Source organism: Cnephaeus nilssonii (assembly GCF_951640355.1).
Source record: "Cnephaeus nilssonii genome assembly, chromosome: 17".
In the NCBI taxonomy this organism is placed as follows: domain Eukaryota; kingdom Metazoa; phylum Chordata; class Mammalia; order Chiroptera; family Vespertilionidae; genus Cnephaeus; species Cnephaeus nilssonii.
In genome coordinates, this window is record NC_137088.1 from 40,855,397 (window position 1) to 40,871,105 (window position 15,709).

General features: G+C 38.4%; 1 protein-coding gene across 30 annotated transcripts in view; it reads right to left on the bottom strand.

Moving 5' to 3' along the window:
• PBRM1 (polybromo 1) overlaps positions 1 to 15,709 on the bottom strand; it is a 134,287-nt gene that overhangs the window by 9,137 nt on the left and 109,441 nt on the right. For 15 of the 30 annotated variants that reach the window (XM_079795194.1, XM_079795204.1, XM_079795197.1 and 12 more), the window contains 4 exons: positions 7,704 to 7,887; positions 6,002 to 6,212; positions 5,176 to 5,377; positions 1,695 to 1,859 (listed from right to left, as the gene is read on the bottom strand). In XM_079795194.1, the coding sequence (XP_079651320.1) occupies positions 1,695 to 1,859; positions 5,176 to 5,377; positions 6,002 to 6,212; positions 7,704 to 7,887 (762 nt within the window). The remainder of the gene's footprint in view (positions 1 to 1,694; positions 1,860 to 5,175; positions 5,378 to 6,001; positions 6,213 to 7,703; positions 7,888 to 15,709) is intronic. The other 15 variants (XM_079795207.1, XM_079795200.1, XM_079795214.1 and 12 more) reach the window with 1 other exon arrangement.

The window sequence follows — 15,709 nt, forward strand, 5'->3', positions numbered from 1 at the left end:
TAAACTGTACTTTGGCATTTATTATCCCAGTCACATGTGTTCAAATGAGCTTCAATGCTTGTAAGCAAAGCTGGTCTCAGACAGTAACCAGGCTAAGACTTAGGCCCTATGCAACCTGTAAACCCATGAAAGATCACCCTGATAGCTGCAAAGTTCCCACTGTAGACTGGTTCCTATAGCGAATGCTTGCCCTTCACTCCCATGGCCCACAAGTCTGGGCAGTACACACTTAATAATGGAACAGGGGCTTTCTAAAAAGTGGCCCCATCCTCCTCACCCGTCAGAGCTCTATGATGTTATTCCCCAACAGGGAGCTAAAATGCTGCAGCTGCTGGTTTTGTCCCCCCAATCCCCGTTTTTTGTTTTTAATGTTTTTAGCTGTTTGAATTCATTTAGTTAATGTGTCCCTGGGCTTTTTAGTCAAGGGCACAGTGCTACAATATCACACATCAAATAGAACAAAACAGGATGTCAATAAGGGAATTCTAACTTTCAAGGTCCCCATGTTCGAGGCCTGATTTCTAAAACCTTTGGAACCCCATTAACCAAAATGGGCCATGGAATAGAGCAGGCAATGACAAGATTTGTTAGATCAACAGCAGTTACACTGGAAGTACTGAACAGCCATGATTCAGATGTGCTTTGGCGAGTGCAAATGCTAGTTCAGCGACAGTGCATTTGAGAACTTGCCATCATGAAAGGTAGGAGCAACAATGGAAAAGTTATCTTATGCTACTCTTCCTCAAAAAGCAAATACAAAAAAAGCAAAAACAAGAACAAAAACAGCATCTCAATGGAGCCTTCCTTGAACAAGACTGTCTTCGCCCGCCCCTGGAAAAGAGGTCAGATTGCTTTTGCTTAAGGAGAAAGGGGGCTTGTATAGACCTCACCAGGTTTAGAGAAATCATGAAGGAGGGACCCAAGAAGTGGTCTACAGGCTTCTTGTTGGAGGCTTGTCAGACAACGATATCCAATTCTAGAAGAGCCAAATTTGCTATGGCTACCAGATCCAGAGACAACACACACAGACAAACCACATTCATCATTTTTTCTTTCTTTTTCTTTTCTTTTCTTTTTAAAATATGTGACTGGGATACTAACAGAAAATGCAGTTTAATGTAATTAAATAGAAAAGCATTACAGAGTGGGCACAATGAATTGAATAAGGACTTTGTATTCCACTTAGCAGTCATGCACACTGGTGACCAAAAAAGGATTTATAATTCATTGTCAAAAATCCTTTTAAATGGTCAGTCTTTTTAAAGGATGGCTGCAGCAGAACAAGGCAAACTGAATACTGGAATGAGATGGAAAAGTCAACATCACCTAAAGAATAGTTTTGTGTTTTCTCTTGGATGTCTCTCCAGAAGAGAATTCAGGGTCTATTGATATTTTCTGCTATAATGCTCTATCAAGAGCAGTCTGGGGTGGAGAACAGCGCTAGACTAGGCCCACAGCTAGGGAAGAGCTGCTCCCTACCAATTCCCAGGACTGGGGCCCAGGGCCCATTTCTGGGGCAGAGGGGAGGCATTGCCCATATGGGAAAGGCAATGTAAGGACAACATGGATGACTTCAAACTTTGAATCTCTCATAGGAAAGCCTAGAGACTGTGGCCTACTCCTCATTGGAGAAAAAAAAAAAATGAAGGAATTTCTTAAAGTGGAAAAAAAATGGTCTTAGCTCCTGTTTTTACCTGCAACAGGTGTCAACTGCTGATTGAGCATCCCCATTGGTGTTGGTGGTGGCACCACCCCCATGAGAGCCCCCACAGGGGTGCCTGCTCGGGGAGAAGCACTCGGCTGCTGTTGCTGTGCTGCTCGCTCTCTCTCCTGCTGCTCAGCAACTTTAGCTGCCCGCTCTGTAAAGGCATTTCAGATTTTCAATTCTGTTTTTAACCCAGGAATTCAAAACACCATCCATTGCATTCAACAGGACTAATAAAAACACAGGCAACAGTTCTGTCTCAATGGAAGGAACAGTAGATGACTAGTCTCAACACAGGAGGATTCGGGCCGATTTCACTTGGTAAACTAGAGTCCAGCTTTCCTATCCCATCTTGAGAACTGGTCTGCAAAGATTTCAAGAATGTTAAGACTGCAACACACATTCAGAAAGCACAGGTTTTATTTATACACGTCACCAGCGTAACCAACGTGGTTAATCTCACAAGGCACCCTGAAGATGAGAAGCGCTACCATTATTCTAGTATTAAAAGCATTGCAAATTATTTATAATTTCAACGTGAAGCAATTCCATGGCCCATTATAATTTTTGGCACAATTGTTACTTACTATATTTTCCTGACTCCTTGCACCCAATTTTATTAAGATTTGAGGACTCTTGTTATTAGTGTCATGGGATTTTAGCAGCTGAAGAAAATTAACTCTGTAAGGGAAAAGTACTTCACTGCCTCTCCACAAGGTTTTAGAGACATTAAATGCTAATTTCTACATTCTAATGAAGCAAAGAGGTCATGTTTAATAAACCCCGAAGGAAAAAAAACACCCATGATACTCCAGGCTATAGTCATCAAAAGAAGGGAATTACATATACACATATGAAGCAATGGACAATATAGTGACAGAACCAGGTTTCCTGAAGCTGAGCAGTTCAATACTGACCATAAATCATCCTATATAAGCAAAAGTTCCAGAATTCACTATTATTTCATCTGAAATGCAAGAGGAGCATTTGCTTGTGCCAGTTCTGGGCTCTGGAACACACCTTCCTATATCCCTCACTCCTGTGAGCTACTCTGCCTTAATCTCCACAGCCTGTAGCCCCAGTGATCACATTTCATCTTTTTGAGAGCTAATAGGCTGGACCCTTACTAGGGAACTCTAGTAATGTGTATTCCCAAAGCTCTCACAATACAGGGTTTATTTTGCTTCACCATTCGTAAATAAGCAATCTTTCCCACTCTTCATCTGGGCAAACTGAGGCTGGAAGACAGGCAGTGACTTGTCCAAAGATACAGAGAGAACCAGCAACCTGTGGCCCCGACTCCCGGTATCACACTCCAACTACTACACATTGACCCTCCAACATGGAATTCAGAAGGCCTACCACTGGCTGATCTATGGAGGGGAAAAATAACTCGAGGTCACATGGCTTTAAAAGAGTCAAGAAGCAATAGCTCCAATCCCCCTTTCTGTAGGAATGTGAAAATCAAACAAATCAAATCTTCTTCAGCTTTGACACAGTTGCCTGCATAGACTTGTCATCACTCACTAATACTGTCCCAGTTTACAGATCCTCTGTACAATGAACTGAGGGATAAAGGCCATTTAAACAACCTATTTATTTCCTTGAGCTAGCAGTGATCTAGACCCCGCACATTAAATTCTAGTATTTTCATTCATTACACAAATGATACAGTAAAATGGGAGAGCAAAGACATGGAGCTGAAAATAGAAAAATTCAGGCCTGTGGATCAAATACAAGACTGGCTACTGTTGGCTCTTTCTGGGGGGAGCCCACTTGGGCTGTGTTAGAAAAGAAAGTTATTAAGTGAACCCAGCTAAACTCCAAACTTTGGGTTTTGAATTCAATGGGTCAAAACAAAAATTCAGTTTTTGTGTCTCAGACTGACATTGCTGAGTCTCATAACTCACTCTCACTTGTTCTCATGAATCTCAGCCACCCTTTAATTTTGGCATGGTGTCCCAGGAGCTATCATTTCTTCCTCTTTTCAGCCCTGCTCCAGTGTTTTACTGTTACAGTATCTCCAGACACTTCTCTCTCTCTTGTTCACACTTTAAGTAATCAGCCATGTAGTATTAGCTTCATTCCAACATTTTTCCAACTGAGTGATATATTTGGTTTTAACCTTTCCTAAGGTCAGAAATACCAAAGCTCTCCAAAGTTCTAGGTTCTTGCAAAACTGACTAGGGCTTCTCAAAGTATATTCTATAAAATATTAGTTCTTTAGGATATTAACAGGTAATATCTGAATACTTGGCCACGTTTCAGAAAATGCCAGGTGAAAAAAAAACACACAGGTTCTTTACTGTAGGTCTTAAAAGATTTTAATATAAGAATAGGCACTATAAGTTGCCAAGAGAAAAAATGTCTGGAGTGCTTCTCAATTAATTTTGCCACAAGTGCTTTTTAGCTGAGCATCTTGTAGGATTAGGTTTCTGCAGAAGATCTTTGGAGAAGCCTGTCAGGTAATTTTATAATAAGCAATCAATTATAATAACTGAAAAGAATAATTTTTTTTTTAAAAAGAGCCCTTTTATTTTTGGAAACTCCATAAACTTTAATAAAGGAGGCAGTCTTAACAACTAATTTCTTTATGTTTGATGGAAAATAATGGATTTGGAATAGGCCAAGCAGAGTAATAGTGGACCACTATGTTCAACCACTGAGAGATGGCTCTAAACTGGCAAAATAAACCATTACATATAATTCCAAATGGAAATAATACAGCTCTAAGGGCAACAGTCCTGCCTAATCTAATGTTTACTACTTATTTCTTTATTAAAGCCATGACTGATAATAAAAAACAAACAGAAAAACAAAAAAATCTCTCTCAAGTATTTTATCCCTAATGGCTAAGAATCACCAAATCCTTAAATGATATAGCTCATGGCCCAAAATGATTTCAGTATCGAGTATGAAGGCAGATGAGCTTTATCAAAGAGACCCCAAGTGCCTTAAAAGTAACTATGAATGCAGACACAGCACAGGCCAGGACTAGCCTAGGAAACCAAGTGCTTTAGCCAAGCTTCAGGATGAAGTTTAAACATATGGCTTATCAAGAGCCATAATACAAGACCATCGATACTGAAAGCCCACTTTCAGATGAATTTTAAGCAAAATTATATTTAATATCCTTGTACAATCACTCCCCAGCTTAACATGTATGCTCACAGGACTCAATGAAAGAAGAAAATCATGCAATATTTAATAACAAAATATTGGTTTGAGAGATTTAAAAAAACAACAACAAAAAACCTCAGGATCAGAGGCCAAGTCAGAGGCAGTGCTTGCTCAGTCAGGACAAGGCTGGTATTTCAATTGCTGGATGGGAGCCATTTGAGACAGTCCCCAGCACAATGTTCATGTACAAGTGGTAAGAATAAGAGAGTAAAACCTGTCTATGCACATGCATTCCTGAAAACATCCCCTTGCTTAGAAAGCTGAGACAGGTGTGTCTAGTCTCTATTTACCTTCATATTCTGCTTTTTTAGCTGTCTCAAGGTTTCTCCATTCTGTCCCCACCAGTCGGCTGAGCTCCCCAAAAGAGTAGTCTGGATGCTGGGCCTTAATCACAGCTCTCATCTCACTGCTGAACAGGATGTAGCCACTCATGTTGATTTTCCGTTTGGAGCTTTCCTTCTTTGCACTGCCTTTGGCAGACTTTGGGGTAGACTGTAAGACAGAAAGCTCTTAGAGTGCATCAGAACATTATATTTGGTTAACTGCTCAAAGTTTCTGGAAGCCAGGAACTTTTGACTCAATAGTTACTATTTTATAAACATGTTCAGTTTATAGAAAGCCATTTCCTTGGTTAAAACACAGCTCTTCCTTGCCTCTTACCATATAACAAATAAACGGAAATTTCACTGAATTCCATGACTGCAATCTGTAATGGTGACCTCATAATTAAGTCTTGAGAAAATTCTGAATGAGAAAAAAACACCAACAGGGATCACCTCAATCAAAAAATGAGGTCCTAAAGAAGAAACTAAAAAGATAGAGGAAATAAAAGATAAGAGTACCAGGATGATGCTGTTCCTCACTGCTTTTCTTCAACACAAGGCAAGGAGAACTTTCTAACTAAACTTGCCATTAAAAGAAGCAATGTATGAAATAAAAAAAAAAATTAAACTTTAAATAATTAATGGCATTGAGAAAAAGAAATCTGTTTCTTCCTGCGGAATTCTAGGTTGAAACTCAACATATACAGGAGCTGGACACCTCCTTACTTTGGTTTGAGCCTGCAGCAAACCAAAGCTGGGAACAAGACAAGTAACAGGAACTTGTCACCTTCACCTGTGGGGGTGTGTATGGCATGAGATCCAGCTCACTGGCCAAGGGAGTCTGAAGTTGAGGCAGAGAAGGAGGCTCAATGACCTCACTATCCTCTTCTCCCATCTCTTCGATATCATCATCTCCACCTTCTAACTCAGCAAATTTCGCTTCTAGTAACTGGATCTTCTTTTCCAACAAAGGTGAAGGCTCCTTCTGAGGAACAATTGGTTTTCTAAAAGAAGTGACATAAAAAGAAAATCAGCTAACAAAACTCCAGAACCAGTCAGAAAGCAGTGTTCTGCCTTAATGTTTAGAAATGACTGCCTGCAATCTGCAATGTACACTCTAAGTCAGCAAGGAAAATAACTTAAATGTGTATTTATAAAGTCACACCTACTTATAGATGCTTTTAAAAATTTTTTTAAAAAGTATATATATATATTTTTATCGATTTCAGAGAGGAAGGGAGAGGTAGAGAGAGAGAGGAAAATCAATGATGAGAGAGAATCATTGATTGGCTGTCTCTTGCATGTCCCCTACTGGGGATCGAGCCTGCAACCTGGGCAAGTGCCCTTGACCGGAATCAAACCTAGGACCCTTCAGTCCACAAGCCAACGCTTTATCCACTGAGCTAAACCAGCTAGGGCCAGATGCTTGTTTTTAAAGGATTTTACTGAATACCCACAAAAGTACTATGTCCAAAGTTGGGATCTACTTGCCTATATAGTAGTGAAAAGAATTTTTGTAATTTGTGAACCGTGCAATCTTAACAGACTATGAACCAGAACCAAAGATTTCTGCCTCCACACTATAATTATTGGAGTTTAGGCCAACAGGCACCATTAGATCAGTTACCACATCTCAGCAGATTATGAGGATTTCTTTTCATCTTTAACTAACCCTGGCTGGTTTTGCTCAGTGGTTAAGAGTGTGGGTCCACAGACCAAAGGGTTGTGGGTTCGATTCCCCATCAAGGGCATGTACCTCAGTTGCAGGTTCAATTCCTGGCCCCGGTCAGGGTGCAAGAAGGAGGCAACCAATTGATGTGTGTGTCCCATGTCAATATTTCTCTTTCTCTCCCCGCCCCCCCCCCCCCCCACCTCCTGCTCCCTTCCATGCTCTTTAAAAATCAGTGGAGCCTGGCTCGATCCCCAGTGTGGGATATGCAGGAGGCAGCCAATCAATTATTCTCTCTCATCATTGATGTTTCTATCTCTGTCCCCCCTCTCCCTTCCTCTCTAAAATCAATAAAAATATATTTTAAAAAATCAATGGAAAAAATATCCTCACTCTGGGGTGAGGATTAAATAAAGAATCTTTATTTATTTATTTTTTATTTTTTAAAAAAATATATTTTATTGATTTTTTACAGAGAGGAAGGGAGAGAGAGAGTCAGAAACATTAATGAGAGAGAAACATAGACCAGCCGCCTCCTGCACACCCCCCACTGGGGATGTGCCCGCAACCAAGGTACATGCCCCTGACTGGAATCGAACCTGGGACCCCTCAGTCCGCAGGCCAACGCTCTATCCACTGAGCTAAACTGGTTTCGGCTAAATAAAGAATCTTTAACAATTAATTAATATTTTCTACTTAAAATGTATACTGATCTAGTTTAAAACAAATTTAAAAAACAAACAAACACTCGCATTACACTACTTTGATATCAGTTTTACTATTAAGAGTTGAAGTGTTCTTTCTTCCTTAGTTTTTCAAGCTTTACCTGAAGTAATAAATTTCATCATCTACCACTTTAGCAGAGAGTGAAAACCTCTTCAGTCCCTTGAATTTCTTCATTTGCTTGTCACTCTCGTTGTATCGGCTCTCACAAAGCAAAACGTCATTTTCTGGTATTTCAGTTGGTCTGCAGGACAGGAAGTCCTTGAATGACAACACAGCACACTTTCCTGAAAGAGCAAATTGGAGAGAAGTCAGAGTACATTGTGGTCATAGCTAACAATTATTTTCAATTTTTATTATTTTTGAATTAATACAATGATCTGATTCAAAAGTCAGAAGATTTAGACGAAACCGGTTTGGCTCAGTGGATAGAGCGTCGGCCTGTGGACTCAAGGGTCCCAGGTTCGATTCCGGTCAAGGGCATGTACCTTGGTTGCGGGCACATCCCCAGTAGGGGGTGTACAAGAGGCAGCTGATCGATGTTTCTAAATCTCTATCCCTCTCTCTTCCTCTCTGTAAAAAATCAATAAAATATATTTTAAAAAAAAAGTCAGAAGATTTAAAGGGTATACACAAGCATAAAGATAAACATGTAGATCAATAGAATAGAACTGAAAGTATAGAAATAAACTGATACAATTAGATTTTTATGGAAAATTGATAGACAAGGGTGCTAAGACAATTCACTTGGAAAGAATGGTCTCTTCAACAGATAGCACTGGGACAATTGGACTTCCATATGCGAAAGAACTGAGTTTGAAACCGACTTCATACCATGTACAAAAATTAACTCAAGATGCATCAAAGATCTAAATGTAAAAGCTACAAATCTTAAAAATTCTTAATATAGCCCTAACCGGTTTGGCTCAGTAGATAGAGCATTGGCCCCGCGGACTGAAAGGTCCCAGGTTCAATTCTGGTCAAGGGCATGTACCTTGGTTGCGGGCACATCCCCAGTAGGGGGTGTGCAGCAGGCAGCTGATGGATGTTTCTAACTCTCTATCCCTCTCCCTTCCTCTCTGTAAAAAATCAATAAAATATATTTAAAAAAAACCACAACTCTTAATATAAGAGTTTACATAGGTGTAAATCTTTGTGACCTTTTATTAGGCAACAGTTTCAAAGATGTGATATTAAAATCACAAGCAACCAAACAAAGATAAACTGGACTTCATCAAAATTAAAAACTTTTGTGCTTTGAAAGACACTATCACGAAAGTGAAAAGGTAACCCAATAAACTCAGAAATATCTGCAAATCATATGTCTAATAAGAGTTTAGTATTAAGAATATATAAAGACTTCCTACAACAATAACAAGACAAATAACCCAATTAAAAAACAGGCAAAGGGCCCTACCCATTGTGGGTCAGTTGGTTGGACGTCAGTCACGCACTAGGAAGTGGCTGGTTTGATTCCTGGTCAAGGGCACATGCCCAGGTTGTGGGCTCAATTCCCATTCGGGGGTGTGCAGAAGGCAGCCAATCAATGTTGCACTCTCCCATCGATATTTCTCTCTCTCTATCCCTATCCCTTCCTCTCTCTAAAAGTCAATAAACTATTCTTTAAAAAAAAAAAAAGTTAAAATAATAGGCAAAGGCTTTGAATAGACATTTCTCCAAAATAGATATACAAATGACCAAAAGATGCTCATCATTAATCATAAGGCAAATTAAAAAAAAATCACAATGAGATACCATTTCAAACCCATTAGGATGGCTATTATATTAAAAAAAAAAAGAAGAAAAATAATAAGTGTTGACAAGGATGTGGAGTAACCGGAACCCTGATGGGAATGTACAATATTATAGCTGCTGTGGAAAACAGTTTGGCAGTTTCTCAAAATGTTAAATATAGTTGATATATAATCCAGCAAATCTACTTTTTTTTAAAAAAACATGATTTTTAAAATATATTTTTATTGATTTCAGAGAGGAAGGAATAGAGAGAGAGAGACAGAAACATCAATGATGAGAGAGAATCATTGATCGGCTGCCTCCTGCACGCCCCTTACTGGGGATCGAGCTTGCAACCCAGGCATGTGACCTTGACCGGAATCAAATCTGGGACCCTTCACTCCGCAGGCTGATACTCTATCCACTGAGCCAAACCAGCTAGGGCAGCAAATCTACTTCTTGATAAATACCCAAAAGAACTGAAAGCAGGGACTCATATAGATACTGTACACCAATCTTCATAGCAACATTATTCACAATGGCCAAAAAACAGAAATCACCTACATGTCCATCAACAGATAAATGAATTAGCCAAATATTAAAAATATATACAATGGAATATAATCAGCCTTAAAAAGGAATAAAATTCTGATATATGCTATACCATAAATTAATCCTGAGAACATTATGCTAAGTGAAATAAGCCAAAAACAGAAGGACAACTATTGTATGATTCCATTTATATGAGGTACTTAGAAGAGGCAAAATTCAGAGACAGGAAGAACACATATTATCAGGAGTTGGGAGAAGGAGAAATGGGTAGTCATTGTGATGATGGTTGCACAGTACTGTCAATGGATTTAATGTCACTGACTCATACACTTAAAACTAGTTAAAATGTTGCACTTTATGCTATATGTATTTTACCAAAATAAAAAACTTACAAATGGCAGCATATTGCTTATATTTTTTGCACCTAAATTTTGTTGCAAAGTAATATATCTTGCGGATTAGTAGTATTAAAATACTATCATTACTGAAACTAGTTCCCTACAGATATTTAGGTTGTTTCCAAATTTTTGCTTTCCCACTGTAGCAAAACACTGCTGATATAAAATATTTAAGACATATATTAACTTGCATATGGGTGAATATATTTGAGGTATAAATTTTTAAAAGTATAAAAGCTGGGTCAAAGGGTATGTACACTTTAATTTTTATAGATATTACCAAATCACCTTCCATAGAGGTGCAAACACATGACCCCAACACAAAGTGGGCGAATGCTGCTTTTGTATGTTCTTGTTAACTAGTAATAGGCATCTGAATCTTTGACAATTTGATAGGTAACTTTTAAAAAGGAGAATGTGGACAGTTTTAATTTTAATTTCTCTTTGGCTGAGGTTGAGCATATTTTCATTTAAGAATCACTGGTAATTTTCTTCTGCTCTCTCTTATCCTTTGCCCATTTTTCTGTTCAATATTGATCTTTTCTAACTGCTTTAATAAGAGAGCTCTTCACATATGAGAAAAATCTGATATTTGTCTATGATATACAGTGCAAATTCCTCAAAGTTGTCACTTGTCTTTGCTCCCATCAGTTTTAGCTATTCAAACACCTTAACTTTTACATAATTGAATTTATAAATCTTTACTTGCATGGGTTCTGGGTTTCAGGTCAAAGGTTATCAAAATTTCTTTCCTATCATTTCTTTGTTGCTTCATTTTATGTTCATTTAAACCTGTAATTCACCTGCCAATTTATTCTAAAGTTGAAAAGAATGGATACAATTTTATTTTTTCCAAATGGCAATTCTTTCCAAATACCAACTTGAGAAAAATCCATCTTTTCCCACTTATATGAAATACCACCTTTATCATAAATTAAAATATATCTGTTTAGTGCTAAACTTTCTATTCTGTTCAATCTGTTTATTTGTATACCATAAATGATTTTAATTACTATAGTGTTATCATGTTTTAATATATGGTAAGGATCAACTACCAACCCAACCCCATTCACTATGCTTTTCAGAATTTTCCTGATTTTTATTTTATTTTTTGACATGATTTAAAAAATCAATTTATTTAGTCCCAACTTTGTCACAAGAAAATTCTAATTGGTTTATCTATTGGGAATCACATTATAAAGATTAATTTAGGAAGAACAAATATTTCTGTGATGTTGAGATTTCTTATGTCAAGCACATGGTATGCTTTTCAATTTGTTCAAGCGATTTCCTTTTAAATGCATTAAAGAAAGCATTTAAAAACTTTCTTTATACAGATGTGGCACAAATGTTATAACACTTATCCCAAGGTATCATATTTCGAAATTAGTGAATTCTTAAATAAAATTGATTTGTTAGTTTTATACTCAACCATCTTATTTTTTAAAAAAAAATGTATTTTATTGATTTTTTACAGAGAGGAAGGGAGAAGGATAGAGAGTTAGAAACATCGATGGGAGAGAAACATCGATCAGCTGCCTCCTGCACACCCCCTACTGGGGATGTGCCCACAACCAAGGTACATGCCCTTGACCGGAAACGAACCTGGGACCCTTCAGTATGCAGGCCGACACTATCCACTGAGCCAAACAGGTCAGGGCTCAACCATCTTATTGAATGTCATGGTTGTATAACTGATTCTCCTAAATTTCCATCTACTTAATTTCCGTATTTTAAATTTCTGTTTCTTTCTTTTTTTTTTAAATATATTTTATTGATTTTTTACAGAGAGGAAGGGAGAGGGACAGAGAGCTAGAAACATCAATGAGAGAGAAAAATCGACCAGCTGCCTCCTGCACACCCCCTACCGGGGATGTGCCTGCAACCAATGTACATGCCCTTGACCGGAATCGAACCTGGGACCTTTCAGCCCACAGACCGACGCTCTATCCACTGAGCCAAACCGGTTTCGGCTAAATTTCTGTTTCTTCTAACTGAGCTGGCTAGTACCTCCAGAACAAAGTTTAATAAGAGTGATAAGAAAATCCCTATTTTGTTCTTGATCTTAATAGGAGTGTTCATTACTAACAATTTAGCAATACTTGTAAAATATGTAACAACAGGTCAGAAACATTTTAGAAGCTTAAAATAGCTATAATTACCATCACTTCCTTGGAGTTACACAATACTTTACTTACATAATCCAAGGCTTTTCAATTCAGAGAAAGAACAGTTTTAATTTTCTATATTTCACAGAAGAAAAACTAAAAATTTGGAAAGGGTAAAAATTCTTCTCACATCTAAAAAGTAAAAATGACTGATGAACTTGGAATGCATATTGTATCTCTGTGCCCTGACTGGCCCTCAAAAGACAGAGAAAGATAAAAGTTTAGAAAGCATCATTTAATAAAGCATAAAAAACAACAAAACAATAAAAAGATGTATGAGACTCCTGCGCACGAACACACACAACTGTAAGAAAATTATTAAGAGAAATTAAAGAATACCTAAAAAATGAAGTAATCTATCATGTTTATAACTGGAAGACTCATAAAAATGTCAGTTCTCCCTAAACTGATCTATAGATTGATTGCAGTTCCAGTCAAAATCTACCAAGTCTTCTAGCTTGGAAGGAGAGCAGAGTTTGTTTTCAAACAACTATGGTCATTTCATCGGACCTAAAATTCTCTCCTTTTTGGATTCCAAAGGTCAGAGAAATGGCTTTGGTAATTTTATTGTAAACACTTAAAGCAAACAAATCAGCTGCTCCCAACTGCGGAAAAGGATGTCAGTTGGGGAAAACAGCAGACATGCTGAAAAGTCCAGGAAGAAAAAGCTGGGAGTGAGTTTTGAAAACCTTCCATGTATTCCTGGGAATTTAGAAAGCCATGCCTATGTCATGGTCAGGGTGCAGGCTCAGAAAAGATCCGAGAAGGCCCTAAGCTCTCACCTTTGGTTGACTGTCAATCCCTGTGGAAGCAGGAAATAAAGGTAAAGCAGAGTTGTAAACTTCCAGGTTGTGTGTTGAAGGTGTGCTCCAACACAGACACAGTATCCAGTTTCAAAGACTAGGAATTTTTGTTGTTGTTGGTTTTTTTTAATCTAAGCATTTAAGAAAATCTCTTGTCCTGGCCGCTGTGGCTCAGCTGGTTGGGCATCGTCTCTTGCACCAAAAGGTTGCCGGTTCGATTCCTGACCAGGGCATATGCCCAGGTTGTAGCTCAAACTCTGGTAGGGGGCTTGTTGGAGGCAGCCAATAGATGTTTCTCTCTATTTCTCCCCCTCCCTTCCTCTATTTCTAATAAATCAATAAAAATAAAAAATAACAATAAAGTATCTGTTAAATCACTAGCTGACTACTAAGCTAGCAGAACAGAGACTTCAGTGACCACACATAACAAAAAAACACATTCTTTAAAAAAGTTTAGAGCTTTGGCTGGTGTGGCTCAGTTGGTTGAGTGCTGTCCCATGCACTGAGAGGTTGCTGGTTCGATTCCTGGTTGGGGCACATGCGCGGGTTGTAGTCTTGATCTCCAGTGAGAGGCGTGCAGGAGGCAGTCAACTGATGTTGAGCTGTCTCACTGATGTTTCTCTTTCTCTCTTTCCCTCTCCCTTCCTCTCTCTCTAAAATCAATAATAATAATAAAAAGTCACTAAATAAACAACTATAGCCCACAGTAAGGAGTAATAACAAAGCCTGAGGAGGGGGGGAGAATCTAATTTCCAGAGTCATCACATTATAATATCCAAACTGTCCAGTTTTCAACAAAAAATTATGAGGCATGCTAAGAAACAAGAAAGAATGATCCATTCACAGAATAAGAAGAAATGAACAGATACTGTTCATAAGGAAGCCCAGACACTAGACTTACTAGACAGAGAATTTAAATCATTGTCTTTAATCTGTTCAAAGAGCTAAAGGAAACCACACACAAAGAAGTAAAGGAAACCAGAATGATGTCTCACCAAACAGAGAATATAAATGAAGAGAGAGAAATTGGAAATACTAAATGAAAATTCTAGAGCTGAAACAATGACTAAAATGAAAAAAATACATTAGAGGGGTTCAACAGAGGATTTGAACAGGCAGAACAGGCGTACCTGAAACAGATCAATTGAAATTACCAGTCCAAGAAAGAGAAAGAATAAAGAAAAATGAACAGCCCTAGCTGGTTTGTTAAGTGGTTAGAGCATCAGCCTACGGATTGAAGAGTCCCAGGTTTGATTCTGGTCAAGGGCATATACCTCGGTTGCAGGCTTGATCCCCAGCCCCGGTTGGGGCATGTGTGGAAGGCAACCAGTTGATGTGTCTCTCTTGAATCGATGTTTCTCTCTGTCTCTACTCTTCCTTCCCATTCTCTTAAAAAAAAAATTAATGGAAAAAATATCCTCTGGCGAGGATTAGCAAAAAACAAAAAACAGATTCTGAGAGACCTGTGACACACCATTAGACATACTAACATAGGCATAATGAGAATCCTGGAAGAAGAATGAGAAACGGGCAGAAAGAATATCTGAATAGTGAACAAAAACTTCCCAAATTTAATGAAAGAAGACAAATCTGTCAATAGAGAATTCTATATCCATCAAAAATATTCTTCAAAAATGAAGGAGGAATCAAGACATTGCCAGATAAACAAAAGATGAGAGTTTGTTACTAGCAGACCTGCTTTACAAGAAACGCTGAAAGGAGTCAATAGACAATAACTTGAAGCCATACAAAAAAGTTAAAAACACTAGTAAAGGTAATAACACAGGTAAATATAAAAGCCAATATTATATTTTGGGTAACTCCTCTTTTTTCCTCCAATAAGATTTTAAAGACAAATGCATAAAGCAATAATTAGAAATCTATGGGGTTTCTGGTTAAGATGGCGGCATAGGTAAATGTGGTACTTGCATTCGCCCACAACCACATCAAAATTACAAGTAACTACAGAACAACCATTATTCAGGACCGCCTGACATCTAGTTGAATGGTAATCCTAAAACTAAGGATATAAATAAGAAGCCACATTAAGATTGGTAGGAGGGGAAGAGACCAGAAATAGACTGGTCCCACACTCACATGTGGAAGATAAAAATTTGGAGGGATATCTGGGCTGTAGAAGTACCGCCTAAGAATCGATAGGTCCCAGCCCAACACCAGGACTCCTAGCCCATAGTTCCAGTGTCAGGAAGAGAAGTCCCCATAACTTCTGGCTGTGAAAACTAGTGGGGATTGTGGCTGAGTGAGACAAAGGGCTGTTGGAGTCGCAGGCAGTTCCTCTTAAAAGGTCCATGCATGGACTCACTCCCTCTGAGCTCTAGCACTAGGGCAACAGCTTGAAAGGCACCAGTGACATACAGGGAGGAATGAATGGTCCAGCATCAGGGTAAGAGATGAGGTTAGGGCGAGGGGGGCATTTTCTCTCAGACAGAAGTA